Source organism: Ochotona princeps, chromosome 4 (genome assembly GCF_030435755.1).
Source record: "Ochotona princeps isolate mOchPri1 chromosome 4, mOchPri1.hap1, whole genome shotgun sequence".
Classification (NCBI taxonomy): Eukaryota; Metazoa; Chordata; class Mammalia; order Lagomorpha; family Ochotonidae; genus Ochotona; species Ochotona princeps.
Genome location: NC_080835.1, coordinates 13,582,611 through 13,606,097, shown reverse-complemented (window position 1 = coordinate 13,606,097; position 23,487 = coordinate 13,582,611). Strand labels below are relative to the sequence as shown.

Sequence of the window (23,487 nt, the reverse complement as noted above, 5' to 3'; positions counted from 1 at the left end):
TAGATTTCTAATGCAAGTCACAGAGATTGACTCAAGTATTTAGAAGACTGTGTGAATAAAATGGAACTAGTCATGCAAAATGAAGTATGTCCCTAAGAGAACAAAGTCGTTTTTCAAGCTCTGCAGTGTTAAAATGTGGAAAAGACATTCCTAGGTTCCCGTGAGTCAGCAAAGATGCGCTATCTGAGACTTTGAGAAAAACTGTAGAAGGTGAGACAGTAACAGGTGATAGTAGAATTCCTGGTTTTTAATTGTGTGCCTTTGTGTCATGGAGAAAAGCATTTTTTGAAGTAGTAATGTGAAAAATTGGAACCTTTGTGACTTACAAATGAATTTGCAGCTAAAGAAATTGTTTTTACTCCATTTCTGTCACTGAACACTCTATCATGTTTTAAGAATTAACAAAGCATCCACAGACTATTTCTTCTTTTGTACAATGGAAATTGTTATTCACTGATAACTATGCAATATTTTAAAAATTAACTAAGTAACCTGAGACTTTTTCTTTGTTAAATGGTAATTACCATTCATGTCACATTGAAGCTTCAGTATTGTGTATTGCATATGATTACATATGTATATAAATGCGTATCTATATGAAACATGTAAGAATCAAAAAGTATCTGATGGTGTTTTGCATAGATGATGATAATTATTCTGGAACAATTAGTTTTTCCATTCACTAAATTACCTTTTCCCTATTTCAATGGAACTGGTAAGATGAAATTGTTTCATTCCCTTGGTTTTTACATTCTGGTGGGTTATAAACTTATGATAGATGCCAATGTGCACGAAGTGGAGTTTTAGCAGTTACCCATGGTGGTGCAAGTGCAGCACAGCATGCATTTATGTATTTCAACTCATTAACTCCTCAAAATACTCAATAATTATTTAGTATAAATTGATTTCCAAATATACAAAGTATAGCTCAGAGAGATGACTATCAAAAAATCTGAGTAAGCTAAAACTATTTTTGCATGCATATTAAATATGTGATTTGTTCAAATGTCCAGGAACTTAGAGAGTTTGTTTGCGACATTGAATAGATTTTTGATATAAGAGATGTATATATGTATATATATAAATATATGTGTATATATGTATATATATGTGTGTGATTGCTGATTAGCAAAGTGGAGACTTTTTAAAGGGAATTGAATTTTATTGAGAAATAAGAACATGTAGAATGTTGCTGACCTTTGCAAGATATGTCACTAAAAGATTAAAGAAGCTTTTAAAAATATTTATTTTCATTGTGATGGTATTTCCACAGAGGAGGAAAGACAGAGAAATAGAGATCTTCCATTCACTGATGCACTGAACAGATAGAATAATGGCCAGAGCTGAACCAATATGAAGCCAGGAGCCAGGAGCTTCTTCCTAGTCTCCCACAGGTACCCATTAGTTATTATTACCTCAACAAATACAATATAGTTGATAAAATAGAAGAGCAATATTGAAAAGGAGTCTCCTAGTTAGTGCCAGCATTTTGTCTCTGAGGATGTGACTCCTGGTTTAGATTCTACACCTAAGTGAGGTAGAAGCATTTCTGATGGCTCAAAATCTATTTTATTTGTGAGATGTACCTCAATGTATGTTTCCTGTGAGCATTTCCATACTATTTATTATTGTCCTAGCATTAAATAACTTCCGGTCTTTGAAATTACTGTCTATGAAAATGAAATCAAGGAAAAAATAGCATAACGATTTTGAAGAACAAAACCACTGTCAGGAATAGGGTGGATTTAGAAGCTTTCAAGAGAATGAAATGGGAAAGTTAGCCTTGAACTCCATCAACCAGGATCTGGAAGGCCAAAATGGGAAGACTGTGTTCCCTTGAAATGAACTGTAGGAGTTGTGAACAGAGGATGAAATGATCTCAGTAAGGAATAAAAGGGATCGCATGAACTGCTTTGTGTAAGTAATTTTTGGATTTTGAAATGTCAAAGCAGGAAGATATCAAGAGGCTATCACAGTAGATGGGAAAACGGGGAGGTCTGAGGTTGATGCAATTTGAGGTAAGTTGCAGGTGGAGTCAGCAGTGTTTTGAAAATGAGCCACAAAGTAACCTGAGAGGAGTTGAGAAAAGAAAAGTTGCAAGATCTTTCTAGCATGATTAACGATGTGTCAGGTGATACAATTTAACCTGCCAAGAAACAGGAAACAACAGGTTAATACAATTAAAAGTCATTTTAGAAATATTAAATTGATATGCAATTTGAGATGAAAATCTCGTGGCAAAGACCTATGAAGAATGAGTTCTATGCATTTTGAATGTGTATTATCTTCAGTGACTTCTCAAGTGTTATGATGTAGTGAATTTTTATATGGTACTTCTTTAGTTGAATTCTCTTCATATCCTCTCTCTCACTTGTCATCACAATTCAGATAAAGCATACTTCCTCTGTGAAACCACTGAAGATTCTATTGTAATTTAGGTGTTGTAGTTTGGAGACACTTGTTAATTGTGGAAATACATATGCAATAGTGTTTGATTTTGTTTGTTATGGTCTGAACCCATGTTTATGTATCAAATTGCTAACCACAGGCTGTCACATCTGATGTGATGATTCTCATGTCCCCAACAGATTTGATATGTAGATATTTCTGTAAGCTTTTGAAACAATGAATACATATTCATCTACATAAAGGATGTTCTCCTTCATGCATAGGGAAACTGCCTCTAAGACTGGAAATCAGAACCTATAGAAGGAACAGATGGATTCAAGGAGCAATGTGACATACTTCATCCTATTGGGCCTCACCCAGAATCCCAAGGAACAGAAAGTACTCTTTGTAATGTTCCTGATCATCTACATCTTGACTGTGTTGGGCAACCTGCTCATTGTTGTGACTGTGTCTGTCAGCAAGAGTCTGGGCTCACCCATGTACTTCTTTCTTGCCAATTTATCTTTTATGGATGTCATTTATTCTTCAGCCATTAACCCTAAATTGATTTCAGACTTATTCTTTGGAAAAAGCACCATATCTTTCCAATCATGCATGATTCAGCTCTTCACTGGACACTTTTCCAGTGGTTCTGGAGTCTTTATTCTCTTGGCGATGGCCTATGACCGGTATGTGGCCATCTGTAAGCCCTTGCACTATTTGATTATCATGAGGCAATGGGTGTGTGTTCTGCTGCTGGCATTGTCCTGGCTGGGAGGGTTCTTACATTCAATCATTCAACTCAGCACTATTTATGGACTTCCATTCTGTGGCCCCAATGTCATGGATCATTACATGTGTGACATGTACCCCTTACTGAAACTTGTATGTACTGACACCTATGTGATTGACGTCTTAGTGGTGGCCAACGGGGGCGTGATCTGCAGTATTGTGTTTCTGCTCTTACTCATCTCTTATGGTGTCATCTGGCATTCCTTAAAGAACCTAAGTCAGGAAGGGAGGCGGAAAGCCCTCCAGACCTGTGGTTCCCACATCACCGTGGTGGTCTTCTTCTTTGTTCCCTGCATTTTTATTTATGCAAGACCTGCAAAGACCTTCCCCTTTGACAAATCAGTGAGTGTGTTTTATACAGTCATAAGCCCCATGCTGAACCCCTTAATCTATACTCTGAGAAACACAGAGATGCTAAATGCTATGAAGACTCTCTGGAAAAGTCATGTAATGTAACGCGTTAATCACTTTGCCCATCAAGAGTCATTTGCCTAAAGCCCTGTCTTTGGGAATTGACATTTTACTAACTTTAATGCTAACTTCTTTTTCTTTCCCAAAGCATTAGCATTTGTGACAATTATGATTCTAAATAAACTCTGTTTTCTTTTCAATTTTCTTCTTTGATTGGGAAAAAAGCGTTGTATTTTAGTTTTTACTTGATAAGAAGATGTAATTAAGTACATTAAGACATCTATAATGTACAATTAGTGGAGAAACTATATTGTTACACTGGGTGTTCTATTGGTTTAGTTAAGCTTTATTTTCTTTCTGAGACTTACTATGATTTTAGTTCATTTTTGCAATGTTAGAATATTTACTCCCCTATAGTTTTTTTCAAGATAACTAGTATTGTGTATGGATCATGTTAGTACATGTTTAAAAGGGGTATTTATACAAGATGACCAAATTGAAAATTAGATGTAGAATAGAAAGATATTCACAATTAAATGATATGTAATTTCCTGCATCCTACCATCCCATATCGTTGCCGGTTCAAGTCCCAGCTGCACCACTTTTGATCCAGCTGCCTGCTGGTGTCCCTGCGGAAGCAGCTGAAGATGTCCCAAGCCCTTGGGCTCTTGTTCCCATGTTGGAGGCCTGGATGAATCTCCAGGCTCATGGCTTTGGCCTGGTGCAGCCTTGGCTGTTGTAGTCATTTGGAAATGAACCAAGAAATGGAAGATCTGTCTTCCTCTCTCTGCCTCTGCCTGTCCTTTGTAACTTTGCCTTTTACATAAATAAGAAAAATTGTCTCAAAAGGATTTCTAAAAGGCATAAAACACATAAAATAATTTTATACAGATTGTTATTGCCATAAATGTTTATTAACAACTGTTTTCTAAGAATTCAGACAGAAGCATCCTCACAGATCATGGAATCAAGTATAATCAGTATAGTCTCATTGACTGCATTTGAGCATTTACTAGGAACACCACCTTTTTAAATACACGTACCACTAGATCGTCTATATAAATATGTGTGCAAACTAACAATTCCCTTTCCAGGAACCTATATTTGCATATATTTTAAAAACTTATTTACTCTGAAATTATTTTTTCATAAAAGACTGAAAATTTCAAAGTAAATAAGTTTTAAAAATATATGCACATATAGATTCCTGGGATGTAGAATTTTTAACATCTAACTATGTTCGTTCATAGTTTTTTCATTTTTCATACATTATTTAAAAACATATTTTGACCAGTGTGGTAGCTTAGTGGCTAAAGTCCTCACCCTGCATGTGCTAGGATTCCATATGAGTATAGGTTTTTATCCCAGTTGCCCCATTCGCTTCCAGTTCCCTGCTTGTGGCCTGGGAAAGCAGTAGACCCTGTACACACATGGGAGATCTGGATGAAGCTCCTGGCTCCTAGTTTCAGATCATCTTAGCTTCAGTCGGTGTTGGCACTAGGGGAGTGAACCAGAAGATAGAAGATTTTTCTGTGTCTCATCTTTCTATGAATCTGACTTTCCAATAGAAGTAAATAGATCTTTAAAAACAAAACAAAACAAAAAAACATAAAAAAAATCCACATAGCCATTGCCTCACTTTACCAAAACAATCTTCAGTTATTTTTAGTACTTAATTTTGTGTTCTTACATATTTATTTACTTTATAATTAATGTATGGCTAATTTTTAAATTCTTAAAAATATTTATTTATTTGAAAAGTACCTTTTTACATAAAGAAAAGGTTAATTCACTCTCTGAACAACCACACTGGCCAGAGCTGATGTGCTGCAAAGCTTGGTACCGGGAGCATCTTCCTGGTCAGCTAAATGTTTACAACTTGCAACTGACAAAGGATTAATACCCAAAATCTCTAAAGACTTTCAGAAAAACAAAAACAACAAAATAAATAATTCAGTTAAAAATGGGCTATGGACAAGAATAAGCATTTTTAAAGGATGACATTCAAGTTGCAGACAGCCATATGAAAATGGCTCAGGATCACAAGCCATCGGGGACATGCAATTAAAAACCACAGTGAAGTTTCACCTCACTCCTGTTAAAATGGGTATCATATGAAAACCAAGAATTAATTATTGCTGGGAAGCATTTGTGTAAAAGGGTACCCTTAACAACTGTTCGTAGGAATATAAACCAGTGCAATTGTTATGGAAAACAACATGGAGATTCTGCAAAAATCTTCAAATAAAATAAAGTTCAATTATTTGCAGTGAGGTCCAGCTTTGAGAGGCTAATTTAAGTGTAGCTTATATGTCTTTAGGGAACTGAGAACTATATGTGTGAATTTTCATTTAACAGGTAGTCTTTTTATGGATTTAAAAAGATTTCATGGTACAATTATGTATGGAATTATAGCTTGTTATGAAGGACTATACTGTTGTAACAATATGGGGAAAATCAGTCGGGGATGGGGATTTTGGTGGGGGGAGGGGAAGCCCAGACCCAGCATACAGTTATTTATACCTTTTGCTAGAGCTTACATTTCCTATCATGGTACCATTTTGTACAATGACTACCTGTCCCCTCACCAAAACCACAAATACTGGCACTTAACATAGGAAAACCATGACTGGATGACTTTCTTGAGAATCTTATATCATCCTGATCTTGAGATGCTTATGATGGCTACAGGGCTGTCTGCAAGGTCCTATAACTAACTTAGAATCGTTATAAATGACAGCGATTCAGATTCCTGGACTGGGCTTCGCTGGAGTCTTTGTTCATGCAGTCATTTAGAGTCTTGTGACAGTCGCAGTCCCAGGGTTACAGATAACTTCCTGGGTGACTTGAACACTTTGATGAGATTCATCTGCATGGATACCCATATACCTGCTGTCTTTGTTATTGCCAACAGCAGGCTCATAAGCATGTGACATGTTTCTCTTCTTGTTGGTCTCTTCTATGGTTCTCTTACAGGTTTCTGAAATATCATACCTGGAGGCAAGCTACACGATATTCTTTGTGCCCCACTTTTATTAGTGAATCTATGCATGGTGGTGATCTCCTCCATTGATGACGTGGTGGTCAAGGTTTATACCATAGTAGCTTCTATGATAAACCAATTTAATTGTTGGAAGTTTGGGGATGATAAATGCGAAAAAGCAGTTCTGTATTAAAAGTGAGTGAATTGAAGACTTCCAACAACACTGTTAAATACGCCTTGACAATTTGATACTAGATTATCAACCCTTGTCTGTAACTTCAATGCCATAATAAATTTAAATATCAGACTATTGACCTTGTAACTGTTTAAATGACCATAGTATCATCATAATATGGAGAAAATGGAGTGAAAAATGATGAGAGAAGAGGAGATCGATGGGGGAATACTTATTCCTACCAAACTGTATCATGGAAAATAATAACAATAAAATAAAACAAGTCAATTCTGGGGTAGCTGTAGTAGCAAAGCAAGCTAAGCTACTTCATGCAGCAACAGCATCTCATATGAGTGCATGCTTGAGTCCCAGCTGTTTTTCTTCTGATACAGCTCCCTGATAAATGCACATGGAAAAGCAAGCAAGGATGACCACAGTCCTTGAGACCCTCACACTTGTGTGGGAGAACTGATGGCGTCCCTGGCTTCTGCTTGGCCCTGCTCCAGCTGCTGCAGACAGCTGGGGAGTAAACCAGTTGATGTGAGCTATCTCTCTAGATGGAAAGTGAAGTAGCCTGGACACGAGACTGTGTTCAGATGTAATGCTAGCATCATATGTGGTGATGTTACCTGCTACTCCACAATGCCAACCCCTCACAATGTGTTCTTTTAAAAAAACTGAGCAAATAAGTTAATTGTGGAATAATTAAGTGTCACTTTATCTAATATGCTTTTATCTCATAGATATTAGCAGAAAGCATTAGAGGTCCTGTAAACTTAGCTAAGAGGGACATAGAGAACACAGATAATTATGCCTTATTTACGTATTAGCTCTCTATGTCGGAGTGTAATTTAAGTATCTCTAGCAGAACGTATCAAATAATTCTTTCAAACTAAGTATGAAATTTAAGCTACTTATGAATGAGAAGTGCCATGCTTACACCTGCTGCTTATCTTACAGCTAGTGCATATTCATATTGCATTTAAAGTTGTTGTATTAAAGTCATTTATTAGGTAAGTTGAAACCTGGCAACTTTTAGTGAAGTTCATCACATAATAAATATTTTAGCATTTTAATACAGGTGTTTGTGTGACTCTTCAAAGTCTTTATCTAATATTCAGCTAAACAAATGATGCCAACTGGTCAATGAAACCTTTGGCAAGCCAAGATAAAGGAATAACAATGTCATTCTTTGGCTCTACGCCATTGTAGGAAAATAGAAATTAACTTCTTATGGAAGAGTGTTTCAACTTATGTTGGATTGGAATTAAAGGAATGAATTAGAAGAGTGAATCTCGTAATGTTTCATCCAACAAGGACTCAAAATCTCTCAAAACAGAAGTGCAAATTCGTAATTGATGGTTGGATCAAGGAACATGGAATTGCTTTTCCTTTCCTAAATATTTCACAATATTAAACTCATATCTATCCTCATTTTACTTTACAATTTTCTTTTCCTATTAAGAGTTTTCCATGGTTTCTTGTATCTAGTAATTGTGTCTTGGCAAGATTCAGGTCTTTTTCCTCTAGGGAGTTTTCATTTGATTCTATTCCAAATATTCTAACAAACCAATATGTTATGGATTTACAGATGTTTTCATTTAAAGTAGCGATGATGTAAAAACACACAGATTTGCCTATCTATTTAAAAGCAATAACTGTTTTGCTGACAAGTCACAGGAGAGATTTCTGAAAGCCTTAATTGCTGCCTGGTTTGTAGTATGTCTTTTATGCATAGCTAGTCCTCCAAAGTGATGTTTCCTTGGTATGTCCAGTATTACTTGCAGCAACTTCTGCAAGGTCTCAAATTCTGTTGAAGACAACCTGGAGACACAGGGACATTTTTTTTTAAAGATACATTAACTTTTTTGAAAAGTCAGATATACAGAGAGGAGGAGAGAAAGAAAGATCTTCCATCTGCTGATTCACTCCCCAAGTGGCTGCAATGGCTGAAGCTGAGCTGAATTGAAGCAAGGAGCCAGGGGTCTCTTCCTGGTTCCCATGTGGGTGCAGAGTCTGAAGACTTTGGGCTGTCCTGGACTGCTTTCCCAGGCCACAAGCAGGCAGCTGGATGGAAGCGGGGCTGCTGGGACTGACATCTACATCAGATCCTGGCATGTGCAAGGTAAGGACTTTAGCCACTAGGTTACTGCACTAGGCCCAGAGACATGTTTTTATTTAGGAAAAACAAAATGGCCTCAGAAATACATGATTTGAATGACTGCAAGACTGATTATTTTTGCTTCTACTTTTTCCTTGAAGTCACTTCCAAAGTTTGGTCTTCTTACATTATGGATCCTAATAGGAATGTACTTGGGAGTGGAGATATGTACATGAACTTTACCATAAATGATCAAAGTAAGGTCCTTCTTATTTACTTCACCATTATTGATCGAGAAAAAGGCAATGATTTAACTAATTTTAGTATTTGTTCATTGTACCAATGAATCTTAGGCTTAACCAGTGTCACTTGATCAATTTCTTATTGTCGTACACACGTCACTCTTTTTCCTACAGAAACGTTTTCCTGGCGGGTGAGACAATGTTGATATTGCATTAAAATGTGTTTGTATTTTAGATATCTACTTAGGATACCTTTTCCTGTTTTGATTGTTTTGTTTCTTTTCTGTGATGCAGTTTTTTAGGTATAGGGATTCCTCTCTTCCTTTCTCCTTTCTTCGTTCCCCTTTTCCCCTACAACCATTTACCCCCTCTGCCCCTCTGCCCCTGTATTATTACAGTGGCATTGCTCTTTAGTACAGTTACAAATTTAACACTCTGCTATTTAAGTGTATCATGACATTGTAGGTACAGGCAAAGGTAGAAAGCCCCAAATTATATTGTCAAGGTATATTTAACTGATTCATTAGAAAATCTCCTTTTGTTTGGGAGTAGAGACCCATACTGCAATGTGTCTTCATTTGTTGGTATGCTCGTCTTCATTATACAGTTCATCTATGAGGTACTTGTTTACCTATAAATCTGTTTTACTCTTTTGTTTTGTGTGAAGATCTTACTGCAGTCATTTTGAACTCTTTCTGTACTCCCTGTTATTGGATCATACACAGGTAACATAAGGTAGCTGCTGTTACCCTTAGTGAAAGAAGCTACGGTTTTTCAGGACCTCAAACAAGCCCCGCATGTAAGTCCTTGAGACAATAGGCAAAGGATGGTAGCTGAAAATTTCTGTGAACTGAAGTGCTGATGTTTTAATTTCCATATTTTTCACCCTGGCAATCTGGATTTAGAAATATAATCTAACAGTACATAGAAATTAATCATAATGTACAAGCATTTGTTTCGTATTATACTTGATAGGTGTTTACTTTCTGTTTTTCTAAATGCCCTGTGAAATGTGAAATAGGTTACATGCAGATAAACCAATGTGCTTTAATTTTAGTGAATGAGTTATCTTATGTTATACAAGACATGGTGATCAGTGTGCACAATCACTTGAAAATTTACTGAATTAGAGAATTTACGTGAGTTTTTAATACCAGCACACATTACTGTGCACAGACACATGCATGTTTTATATATAGTAAAATCCTTCTATACATGTATGTGTGTGTATACAAGAAAAATCAAGCTCAGCAAGAAATACAGCTATAAAATTATGATTGTAAAGTGCTAAGAGAGTTACTGTTTTTCAATGGAAACTTTTTAAAGGCTATATTTTGATGGAAACTTTTTAAAGGCTATATTTTGATGGGAACTTCAAAGTCTAAAGGCTATATTTTTGAGAAACTACATTAATTTTTTTCCCTGAGAAGTGTTAAAGATCTAAATTAAAAGCATAATTGTATTACTTTTTTGATTTGCGGACTTACATGATGGATTATAGTTTGTAGTTATCTCATCCTTTTTTAATGTAAAAAGCTTTACTCTCCAATGTGAGATTTATTCAAAATCTGGTATTGATGACAATATCTTGCAGAAAATAAGACATAGGAAATTGGATTTAGATTAAACTGCATGCTAAGCTCTTCAATAAGTGTGTTTTTATTGATCTACAGCTTTACTAATAACAGAGATCTTGAAGCTAAGGGGAGCAGTATTGTGAATAGGCATCCATAAATTTCATCAGAGTTGGCTTCCAAAGAAATCCCGGACTCTTCCTGTGTGTGTCCTTCTTGGCTACCAAAATCTGTGTGAGTAGACTTTTCCTCTGTGTATACCAAAATATGTTCTATCATGGGTAAGTATCAGTAATTATATATACACATATATACTTCTATCTTATATTCTAGTTAGAGGTATATTATTTTCTAACTCCTGTGCAATGTCTATGATTTTCATTTAATTGTAAGAGATCACATGGTTAGTTCTTGACCCAATATGCACAAGGAAACATTCAGGAACACTAACAGTCTTCTTTTTTTCTTTTTACTTCTTTATTTTTCATGATAGGCTCAGGGATTTCTTCCTCTATGCCTCCCCCCAGTTATTTTCCTCTATATTGTAACATTAATTTAGTTTTAGCAACAGTTGCAAGTCTGTCATTCTGCTATTTAAGTGTATCCTGACATTGTACATAAAGAGAATGGTACGCACTCTAGTATTGTATTGTCAAGCTATGTTTAACAGTTTTGTTGGGAGTCCATTTTTTTTATTCAGAAGTAGAGATGCACACTGCAGTGTATCTCCACTTTATGATATACTTTCTTCCATTATACAGATCCTCATTATAGATACATGCATAGACATGCTTACCTATACACCTACGGACCTTGGCATTTTGCATGAGGGTTGCTTTACATGAGAGAGAACTTACAATAGCAATGTTCTTTTGCCAGATGTTAGTCAGTGTTCTATGTATTTCACAGAAGCAATAATAATGAAAGGTGACCATAATTGACATCTCTATATTAAAAATGATAAAACCAAATTCCATGAAGGTTATTATGCTCCTCAAGGTCACATAGAAAGGACATTGCAAGTTGAGATTCTAATACAAGCAGTGTGTCACCAAGTCACTCTGCACAACATCTCCCCACTCAAAGTTGGCTTCTATGTCAGTTTACTGGTATAGAGTTAATTGTTACCACTAGTAACTAGGTTTGCTTTTTTTTAAATATAGGAATCCTTTTCCTGTTTGCCATGGCTGACTTCTATGAGAAAAATGACACAATCCAAGAGTTACTACGTACATGAATGAATGTGTTTTGACTATAATTCTTTATAGAAGATCTACTAAGACCTAGAAATAGAAACTATTATGGTTAGTAACAGTAAAACAAAATTACCTGGAAGAGAAATGTTGCTGAAAAGGGAAGACTTATTGGAACCTTTCAAAGAAAAACTCAGTAGATGCTTACTTACTAAATGTTCTTTGTGTATTAATAGGTGTAGCAGATATGATGAATAAACACCTCATTATGTAACAGATTCACAGTCCTGTTTACAGTGCCGTCACACTGCTGATTTCCATGAACTCCTGCTTTGGAAACAAAGAGAGTCAATGGGCCATAGTAATAATGTCACAGAATTTATTCTTCTGGGCCTCACTCAGGATCATAATGGACAAAAAGCATTCTTTGTCATGTTTCTACTTGTCTATGTTGTGACGATGGTGGGCAACCTGCTCATTATGATGACTATTAAAGCCAGCCCTTCTCTTAGCTCCCCAATGTACTTCTTCCTTACCTACCTGTCACTCATGGATGCTGTTTATTCTACTGCTATTTCACCAAAGTTGATCATAGACTTATTCTGCAATAAGAAGACTATTTCCTTCTCTGCTTGCATGGGCCAGCTCTTCATAGAACACTTATTTGGTGGTGCCGAGGTCTTCCTTCTGGTGGTGATGGCCTATGATCGCTACGTGGCCATCTGTAAGCCACTGCACTATTTGATCATCATGAATAGAAGGGTTTGCATCCTGCTGCTGGGGGTGGCCTGGTTTGGAGGTTTTATGCACTCTGTGGTTCAACTTGCGTTTGTGTACAGTCTGCCCTTCTGTGGTCCCAATGTCATTGACCACTTCATTTGTGACATGTACCCGCTATTGGAACTTGCGTGCACTGACACCTATTTTCTAGGCCTCACAGTGGTTGCCAATGGTGGAGCGATCTGTATGGTTGTCTTTATACTTCTGCTGATCTCCTATGGCATTATTCTAAACTCTCTTAGAACTCACAGCCAAGAAGGAAGACGGAAGGCCTGGTCTACTTGCAGCTCCCACATCACAGTAGTTGTGCTGTTTTTTGTTCCTTGTAGTTTCATGTACCTTAGACCTGTTTCCAACTTTCCTGTCGATAAATTCTTGACTGTGGTTTATACAATTATTACTCCCATGTTGAATCCTTTAATATATACTTTAAGGAATTCAGAGATGAAAAGTGCTATGGCTAAACTCTGGTGTAAAAGATTAACCACAGGTAGCGTAGCCGTGTTTCCCACCCTGAACATATTTGTTCTAAGTGCTAAGACAACAAACAAGGAGTAAATTGTAATTATGGAAGTCGTAAACATTTCAACTGGTTCTGTTGGATACTATTTTTTTCCAAGACAATTAAAAAAATAGAACAACGTACCTTTCCAGTTTGGAATCAATACAACAGAAAAATTCTGGATAGTGAATAAGAGACACATGTGGTATTCCATTACAAGTGGAGACAGACTGATGTTCACCTTATAATCTTATTTTTAACTTTATATTGAAATTGGAACCTGAAGTTTATTTATCCTTTTCAAAAGTGAGAAAATAAGTCACTTTTGCAAAGTGTCACAAAAAATCAAAGAGAAAGCAATTTGGCTAATACTTAGAGCAAATTCTGAGCCCCAAAAGAGTGATATTTAAATCATAATTTTCAATATTCCACCAGCGCATCAACTTTCTTTTTATTTTAAGAGTAATTCTATTCCTCAGGAAATTCTATGAGACTTTTTGGATTGCAGATGAAACTGTATTTTGACATAGCTGCTGACAGTGAGCAATTTTATTAAAAGGCATGTTACTGATGAGAAAAACATTCAAGTTTTTAATTACAGGATATATATTTTGAGAAAAGCACCATAAGACAAGTTAAAAATATATTTGATGATTTTTTTTTTCACTGGTTGTTATTGTGTGTGTGTTTTTATGACAGGTTCTATGATTCTAAAAGCACTGGTTAAAAGGGCTTGTTTTGTGTAAGCTGTATACTCCTTAAAAGTTGCACTTACACTATTTATGAACTTAAGGGGATTAATTTTATTGTAATCGAAATTTTATTTTATTTTATTTTATTTTTATTTTTTATTATTATTTTTTTAAGATTTATTATTATTGGAAAGCTGGATATACAGAGAGAAGGAGAGACAGAGAGGAAGATCTTCCATCCGAAGTTTCACTCCCCAAGTGAGCCGCAACGGGCCGGTGCCTGCCTATTCAATGCTGGGAACCAGGAACCTCTTCCGGGTCTCCCACGCGGGTGCAGGGTCCCAAAGCTTTGGGCTGTCCTCTACTGCTTTCCCAGGCCACAAGCAGGGAGCTGGATGGGAAGTGGAGCTTCCGGGATTAGAACCGGCACCCATATGGGATCCCGGGGCGTTCAAGGCGAGGACATTAGCCGCTAGGCCACTGTGCCGGGCCCGAAATTTTATTTTTTATCACGTTAAAAATCTATATTTTCTTAGCAGCCAACTTGATGCAACTGAAAATCATCAAGCTTAGTAAGATAATACAATGTCAAAACGGACAGATATCGGGTTTTCTTTGCTTCGTGGTGATTAATACAGAGAGCATAAAAAATGCAGTCTGTGGGAGCGCAATTGATGCTCCTGGGTTTGTTTATTTTATACAACCTTTGTTTATACTCCTGAAACAGTAGGGCTTTTGTTGTTTTTATTATTATTATTTGCTACTTGCCTTATGTTAATATCTTTATGCATTGAGATGTTAAACTCGTGATTGTGAAATGATATAAAAATATGCTGTTATAAATATTAGAAAAAAAAGAAAAAAGAAGGAATGAGGGTGTTTGTGGGAAATGTGACCAAAGGCAAGGTAGGGTGGGAACTATTACTAAGCTCCTCGATATGCATTGTGGTACATGTGAAATTTTCTACTTTATACTAATAAAAATAATAAAGATAAAATAAATTTTCGTTACACACACACACACACACACGCACATTCAAAGTAAAGCAATCTGATTCTCTCCTCCAATAGGTGTTGGTGTTGATTGTGACAAATATTGATAATAGGAATAGATGGATGTGGCTTATTGCTGTGAATTGCACAGCATCACCAGGGCTGAAGAGGGAGTGGTGTGCAATTAAGGAAACATAAAAACCTGAGAGATTTAAAGGCGGGAGAGGGGGCAGAGAAGGAGAGAATTCTCCCAGGCTGAGGTTCTTGGCTCTGCCCAGGAGTTGGTAATCTCAGGGAAAGCATCGTCAACACTAACGCTCAAGTGTCTTCGGTCCAACATCGAGCAGGAGAGAAACAGGATGTGTCCCTTACTAGGAAAGCTCTTTGAACCTGTGTGCCTCCTGATGGCCTGACTTTGTCAGCTATGAACTTTAGCTAACTTAATCATGTGGCCTGGCCTTGGACTTGGCTTTGCTAATGGCAGACTTTGTCAGGCAGCATCACCCTGGGAAGTTTCCATTCCAAGATTCCCAGGTCAGCCCTTCTCATTGCACTAAGTTTTTTTCTTTTCTGATGGCCTCCAGCAGATTACACAGGAATTCCTTTTGCTATTATTTCATAATGATTTATATCTTACAACTATTATGAAATAAAAAGCTTAGGAAACATGTGATAAAATGGCCAATGTAAATGGAAAAAGATATTCAATATTACCAATAACCAAGAAACTACACAATGAAGCCACAATGATGTATCTTCTCACATGGTTTAAAATGGTCATTAGCAAAAGAGTCCAGATGACAAGTCCTGGGAAGATGTGGTGAGAAGGAATCCCCGTGCATGTTGGCGGGCACTGAAGTTGGTGGTTGATACAACCAGTATGGCAAACAATATGGAAGTTTTTCAAAAGAAAGAAAATAAGGAGCTAGCATGTCAATAAGCAATGGTTATTCTAGATAATTATCCAAAGAAAGTAAAACTGGGATCTCAAATCTGCCTTCCAATATTCAACTTGTAAGTATTCACAATATCTAATAAAGGGGAACTGAGGGATACCTGTTGAATGCATGGTAAAGAAAATGAAGTGTTATTTAGCCCCCAAAAGAAAAGAAAATCGGTCATTTGTGATCATATGTGCACCTGGCTGACATCATGTTAAGTGAGATAAGCCAAAGAAGTTATGCTTTATCTTACTTATATGAGAGATTTTCACAAAGTTCAGGAAGACCTATGCTATGAAAAAAAATCACGCATGAATGTCAAGATTCTTTAGCACCAATATAATTTATTTTTCTAAGCTCATTTTCAATGGGCTTTTTTTGCTCCTGCATGTGGGCTTTAGTAGCAACACTCAGAGAAACAACAGCAGAATAAAAGCTGTCATGGAATAAAGGGTAAATAAAAACAGATGTTGGCAAAGGGACAAGGCTTCAATGATGCAATTCAGGGAGTTTCTAGAGTCCAATGTATAGCATGGTGGTTACAGTGAGCAGTGTGGTAGAAAGGACTGAGTAGAAGTATGCTCACCACATGATCAAAGGCAGAAAGATGTTATAACTGCGTGACATGATGGATGTGGTAATTAAGTTAATTGTGGTAATCATCTCACAATCTATATAAAGTTGTATACTTTTAAGTATTTGGGATGTCACAGACCCAGCAAGATGGTCTGGTGGCTAAATTCTCGCCTTGCAAATGTCAGTATTCCATCTGGTGGCTAGTTCATGTTCCAGCTACTTCATTTCCTATCCAGTTCCCTGCCTGTGGCCTGGGAAAGCAGTCTAGGACGGCCCAAAGCCTTGGGACCCTGCTTCCATGTGGGAGACCTGGAAGAGGCTCCTAGCTCCTGGCTTCAGATCGGCGCAGCTCCAGCTGTTGTGGCCACTTGTGGAGTGAATCAGCAGACACACCTTTCTCTTTGTCTCTCCTCCTCTCTGTAAATCTGACTTTTTACAGAGTACAAATAAATAAATCTTTTAAAAAGAATTACACATATGGGATTCTTAATTATCAATTATGCATCAATTAAGCCAAGATAAAAAATGATACTAGTGGCTCCACAAAACATGCTTACCCGGTGCATTTCAGTATTTCTTTCCTGTAATTGTTACCCCCCCCCCCATTAAAATATATTCCAGTAGATCATTATGCCACAGAGTTACTTGGTTTCTTACATTGTTATTCATCAAGAAATAATAAGTTTTATCTGTTTGTTTTTGAGTTCGATTAGTTTCAGATATTCATTCTGTAGTATTGAACTATTCAGAAAGGTATAGCAATGTGGCCCGTATAGTGTTAAACTACTGTTCTGTGATCATGGGCAGACATACACAGCAGCTCCATGTTTATGCTACCAATTTGCCTGTTTGAAACTGATTTTCTGAGTGTGAGTTCAGATGCTGTCTGGAAAGGCATAGATTAAGCTCTCATATTCATTACGTGTGCCTGTTTTACAAGTCATGATGTTAATAAGCACATATTTCATTTCTGCCCAGGCTAGCGTCTTCTTTTCAGTTATTTGACCTCAAGTTGCTCTTCTATGCTTTAAGCCCCAGAGGACATGGTTCTATAAATCTTATTCTATACAGTTTGTGTCCTGCGGCATCTATGGAGGTGCAGTGTCTATCCTCAGATCTATTTCCAGGATAATTATTAAGGCCCCAGTGAATTCAATTAGTGAAGATTCACCCTCAGGGGTGTGCCAGTTGAATGACTCACCAATAGATGCTGTAATTCAAATGTAGGCGAAGTGACCACAGGCACCTCAGAGAACACGGACCTCTATCAGTATTCACAGCTCATCTTTTGTAGGGATGAGAATGATGGAGCTGCAACATGATGAATTAGGGAGTAAAATTATTCTCCACTCTTCAGGGGATGTGAAGATCGGCTAGGTGGGATGAAGAGAGGCTGATGGAGCTGAGACCTAAAATTTTGTAGAGGCTGTTTCATTATTTCACCTCAGTGGTATGTAGCACAAATTGCAAATGTTTGAGCTGATATTTTGTTGAAAGTAAAACCAACATCTTTACAATGACTACAAAATTTGATGATTTAAAAAAATCTTAAGATGTCAATTTCACTCCTATATATTACTTTTTTGTACACTATATATTAGCTGCAAATCAAAGAAAATATGACATTTGTCATTTTTGAATCTGCCTAATTTCAGAATTCTGCGTTTCACAAAGTTCACTTCTTTAAGCCTCAAAAACGTTTAACCCTTTATTTGTTACTCAGGCAAATTTTTACGAACAATCAAGTTTTGCGTACTTCTATTCAATGTCATGATTGAGACTTCTTTTAGGTAAAGGACACTTTTGATATGAATTTTTTTAATTCCAGAAATTTAAATTTAAAAAATTATTTTTTTTTCTGAAAGATTGAGACAAATCTGACTCCTTGCAAGCTCACATCGAGTTAGTCAGAAGGAAATATGTCAAGCTCTAATGTCACTGTGTGTGCTATTTAGTGCACAGACATAGTATCAGTGGAAAAGGCTGTTACGTTCTGGGCAATACAGAAGTCAAATTCAGAACCTGAACTGAATGACTGCCTCCTTGGGCAGGCAAACCAGGAAACATATTTATCTGTAAGATTCTGCCCTAGGTTTTCCATTATGCCACAGTACTTGGCGATATGACAACTTAGATATTCTAAAGTTTTTATGTGATTCTAATGATAAATTATACTGAGGATTCTTTGTGATTGCTGAAATATATGTGAATTTACCCCATTATGTAATATTTTCTGGATAGCTTCATGCTGTAAAAAGCTAACAATAGATTTGCCTCCCTAACCTCACTGCTTAGTAACTTAGTAAATCCAAGGTAAATTATTTTTGGAAAATTTTCAAAGAAAGTTATTTGAAAATCCAATGATTCGTTTCATGTTAGAAATTATAAGATGATATAATATCTGTAGCAGTTAGGTGAGTAACTCTCAGGAACCAAAGGCATCATTAGAACACGCAAGATATTTTCACCCACAGCAATGAGAGGTCATGTGAATAAAGGACTCTGTACTGGAGTCAGAAAAAGAACTGAGTTCACGTATTTGCTTGAAGATACGGTGAAGCAATGAGGTAGATTTGCATTGGAGCATACATATTAAAACTACATTTAACTATAAGCATATATGTTGACATAAATATACTGATGATGGAGACGTCTAGGCAGAAAAATTGGTAAGATAGTGAATGAAGACAAAATTTCAGGTTCATTGTTCTTTCGAGGGATAAAATTTTATTTTTTAATCTAGTGCCTGAGGGGAAGGTGGGGGGGTCCATAGTTAAGAACACAAGCAATAGATGTAACAGGAAGCGCAGCATATTTAAGGTTGGAGTGCACTGAATATTGTGAGATAAAGAGTAAAAGGATGTCCTTACTGGGATTACCTTAAAAAGCAGACCATTGGATGAGTGCTGATGTTATGCTATGGGGTGTGTGTGTGTGTGTGTGTGTGTCTTCCTTCCTTTCTGTCTTCTTTCCATTTTCTGTCATGGCTTGAATTCTTCTCTCCCTTTCACTTGCTTTTCCCCCAAATCACAATCACAAATGTTTGCCAAAACAAAACAAGTATCTATCGGTGTTAGTCTTCCATGTTGTGTTGTGCTTATAGTTCTAAGTGAGAACATGTGTTCTATGCTAATATCACTGTGCTTATTTCACTATTATGCAATTAGACTTGCAGAAATTTCTCTAAGAGTACTGGTAAAACTTAGAATGAATTGTTTTAAAATTTCCATGTCATATTTACTTACATTTAATATATTTTTATTTTATTCTTTATTTATTGAGTAGCATTCACTTTAACATTTTAATTGTTTATTCCTTTTTTATTCCTTTATAGATAATGGCACAAATGATGTCATAAGTATAGCCTTATGAACTAAGGCTTTTTAATTCTGTAGGAGAAATTCTAAAATGTACTTTGTGGCTTAAAAATGTATAACCATATATAGATGTCTGACAAAGATTACTGAATTGCTTTCCAAAAAATTATTAACATTCACAATTTTAATAACACTTCAAGAAAGTAGCCTCCTTTATTTTTCATGGTCGTGAATATTGTTACTTTTGAAACTTGTCATTCTGTTTGATCTAGAGTAGTACCACTTTTCTCGTTTTGTGATTTCTGAAGAGAGATGAATTTCAGCAGTCTGCCGTTTGTCTGTTGCCAGCTCAGTGTACTGCTGCTTTAATTGCCTTTCTACAAAATGTTTCCACTTTTATATTTTTATTAATTTTTAAACATTTAGTTATTAACGTGAGAGACAGAAAGAGAGAGACAGGGCTAGGCGGGTAGAGAGAAGAGAGATGATAGAAAACTACATGTACAGCTTTATCACTCTCTAAATATCTGCAACAACTAGCAATCTGAAGTTCAGAGCCACACCGGAATGCAGGCCTCCCAAGGGGCGGCAGCAAGTCAGCCGCTTGCACCGTCATTGCTGTCTTCGAGAATCTGCATTAGCAGAAGTCAGAATCAAGAGCTGGGGCTGTGAGTCCAACTCGAATATCTAAAGTGGGAATCCAGACTCTAACCATTGTCTTCAATGCAAGACCAAACGCTCACCTCTCTATTTTTAGATACCATCTGTGTGTACAGCCCCTACCACATAATTATTTTTACACTTTGGCTTTTTGATGTCCTTTCCTGAATTCTTAAGAAATTTCACGATTGTGAAATACATGTTTTTGTGATTTCGTTTAGAAAAGATTCTTCTAGCCTAGAATGCAGGCAGTGGTTTCTTTTGTTAATTTGAAGTTAAATATAAACTTTACATAATTTACAATAAACTGTTAATACGTTTTACCTTATTTCTGTTTACAGAAATAGTAATATGTGCAATTTGATTATCTTTCAGATGGAAATTGTTGCAGTCGATTCATTTAATTAATATTCCGTCCTTTCATCACATATTTCTTTAACTACTTCTCTGTACATTATTCTGATACATCACTAAAATAAGAGATCGTGCTTTTTAAAACCAAACTTTTCAATTTGAAGTGATTTTTAGATTCATCACAAGTTACAAGCATATTCTAGAGTTTCCATGCGTTCTCCAAGCTCTTTCCAAGGTACTTGGGTCATGTCAGATGTTGTCACTGGGTTGATGTTTTAATCAACCTTATCTTTTTATAATCTCTCAATAGTTATGGAACATAATACATTTCAGTAGCAATTTCTGGATGAATAATACATTCACCCCAAGATTTTTCAGTCACTAAAGCAACTATATTTGCAGGTAATTTGAAATAAGAATATGTAGATGGACACATGGAGCCAAGGAACAATGTCACTGAATTTGTCCTCTTGGGGCTCACCGAGAGCCCCCAGGGTCAGAAGATACTATTTGTGGTGTTCTTGCTCATCTACATAGTGACAATGGTAGGTAATCTACTCATTGTCGTAACTGTGGTCGTCAGCCCAACCTTGGATGCCCCCATGTACTTCTTTCTTGGCTACTTGTCATTTATGGATGCTGTCTATTCCACAACAGTCTCCCCAAACATGATTATAGACTTGTTGTATGAGAAAAAAACCATTTCCTTCCAAGCTTGCATGACCCAGCTTTTTATAGGGCACCTATTTGGTGGAGCTGAGATTTTGCTCCTGGTTGTCATGGCCTATGACCGCTATGTGGCCATCTGTAAACCCCTGCATTATTTGACGATCATGAGCCAACGGGTATGTGTTCTGCTGCTGCTGCTAGCCTGGGTGGGAGGCTTCGTGCATGCTGTTGTCCAGCTTCTCTTTGTTTACAACCTTCCCTTCTGTGGCCCCAATGTCATTGACCACTTCATCTGTGACATGTATCCCCTATTAAAACTGGCCTGCACCGATACCTACGTTATTGGCCTCACTGTGGTTGCCAATGATGGGGCCATCTGCGTGGTCATCTTTGTGCTCCTACTCATTTCCTACGTGGTCATTCTGCACTCCCTGAAGAACCTCAGTCAGGAAGGGAGACGCAAAGCCTTGTCCACCTGTGGCTCCCACATCACTGTGGTGGTACTCTACTTTGTTCCTTGCATTTTTATGTATGTGAGACCCCCTTCCACCTTGCCCATTGACAAATCCTTGACTGTGTTTTACACTGTGATCACCCCTATGCTGAATCCTTTAATTTATACTCTGAGAAATGCAGAGATGAAAAATGCCATGAAGAAGCTCTGGACCCGAAAAAGAAAGTGATGTGGCAGGGAAGTGTATCATCTATCTTCGATGGACTTTTGCTCCTTTGAGGAGAGACAAGTGTAATTTTGCCTTCAAGAAATGAGTCACCTTTATTTGTCTCTGCAGTAGAACCAATTGAGCCCCCAACTGTGAGGGCACTTTTATGGGCGATTCTTGATTTTTCAGTTGTAACATTTATTCCTTAGGTTTAGTTCTTTTGCACAATGTTAAAAAAAAGCCTGGTATCTGAATTCTAAAGTATTTTTTATGTAATATGTATTTTTAATATTTTTATAGCTTATTGGGAAAATATATTTTCTTATAATGTGATTTCTTTGAGATTAAAGATTTGTGTGCTGAAATTAATGCTGTAATTTGTCTCCCTTAATGGAAATTTTTCTTGTTTTGCCCTTAAAGTTAATGTAGTCTTAGAATTACTTGAATCTATTACATGTTTCTGAAAAATAAAATAGAAATAACATGCAAAAACTTGGTTCACACTTCTTGAAACATACATATATCATATTAATCTGATGTGTACATTTTATTTTAACATTTACAAGAAAATTGCATATTGCTCTGCATATTAAGGTTGAAGAGGGTTTTTTTTTAAAGATTTATTTATTCTTTTTTGCAAAGTCAGATATACAGAGAGGAGGAGAGACAGAGAGGGTTTTTTTTAAAGATTTATTTATTCTTTTTTGCAAAGTCAGATATACAGAGAGGAGGAGAGACAGAGAGGAAGATCTTCCATCTGATGATTCACTCTCCAAGTGACTGCAATGCCTGGAATTTCCTCTAGGTCTCCCACGTGGGTGCAGGGTCCCAAGGCTTTGGGCCATCCTTGACTGCTTTCCCAGGCCACAAGTAGGGAGCTGGATGGGAAGTGGAGCTGCCAGGATTAGAACCGGCGCCCATATGGGATCCGGGCGCGTTCAAGGCGAGGACTTTAGCCACTAGGCCACCGCGCTGGGCCCTGAAGAGGAATTTTAGTGTTTACCATAAAGGCATGCAGAAAGAACCCTAATGAATAAGTAGCATGGACAGAACAACTGAGCCTTATTTATTTTTCCAACTGAAAAGTCATAATCAGTTCCTCAAGTGGAGCAGTTATGTTTGGTGCCACAGTTTCATTAAAATGGCTCATTACCCTTCAAGAATAGCTTAGAATATCTGATCTTATCTTTGCTATTTTTTTTTTTAAAGATTTTATTATTATTGGAAAGCCGGATATACAGAGAGGAGAGACAGAGAGGAAGATCCTCCGTCCGGTGTTTCACTCCCCAAGTGAGCCGCAACGGGCCGGTGCGCGCCGATCCGATGCCGGGAACCAGGAACCTCTTCCGGGTCTCCCACGCGGCTGCAGGGTCCCAAAGCTTTGGGCCGTCCTGGACTGCTTTCCCAGGCCACAAGCAGGGAGCTGGATGGGAAGTGGAGCTGCCAGGATTAGAACCGGCACCCATATGGGATCCCGGGGCT

The 23,487-nt window shown here is 37.1% G+C and overlaps 3 protein-coding genes across 3 annotated transcripts; all 3 read left to right on the top strand.

Annotated features, from left to right (window-relative positions):
- The first annotated feature begins 2,715 nt into the window (after nt 1-2,715).
- On the top strand, nt 2,716-3,636 carry LOC101521145 (olfactory receptor 4A47-like). The gene has a single exon (XM_004585563.2). The coding sequence runs from the start codon at nt 2,719-2,721 to the stop codon at nt 3,634-3,636; it is 918 nt and encodes a 305-aa protein (XP_004585620.2). The 5' UTR covers nt 2,716-2,718.
- Nucleotides 3,637-12,210: 8,574 nt separating this feature from the next.
- Nucleotides 12,211-13,197, top strand: LOC101520655 (olfactory receptor 4A16-like). Its single transcript, XM_004585561.2, has one exon. The coding sequence runs from the start codon at nt 12,211-12,213 to the stop codon at nt 13,195-13,197; it is 987 nt and encodes a 328-aa protein (XP_004585618.2).
- A 7,911-nt stretch (nt 13,198-21,108) lies between these two features.
- Nucleotides 21,109-22,026, top strand: LOC101520419 (olfactory receptor 4A47-like). The gene has a single exon (XM_004585560.2). It carries the CDS (start codon nt 21,109-21,111, stop codon nt 22,024-22,026), a length of 918 nt encoding a protein of 305 aa, XP_004585617.2.
- The last annotated feature ends 1,461 nt before the right edge of the window (nt 22,027-23,487 follow it).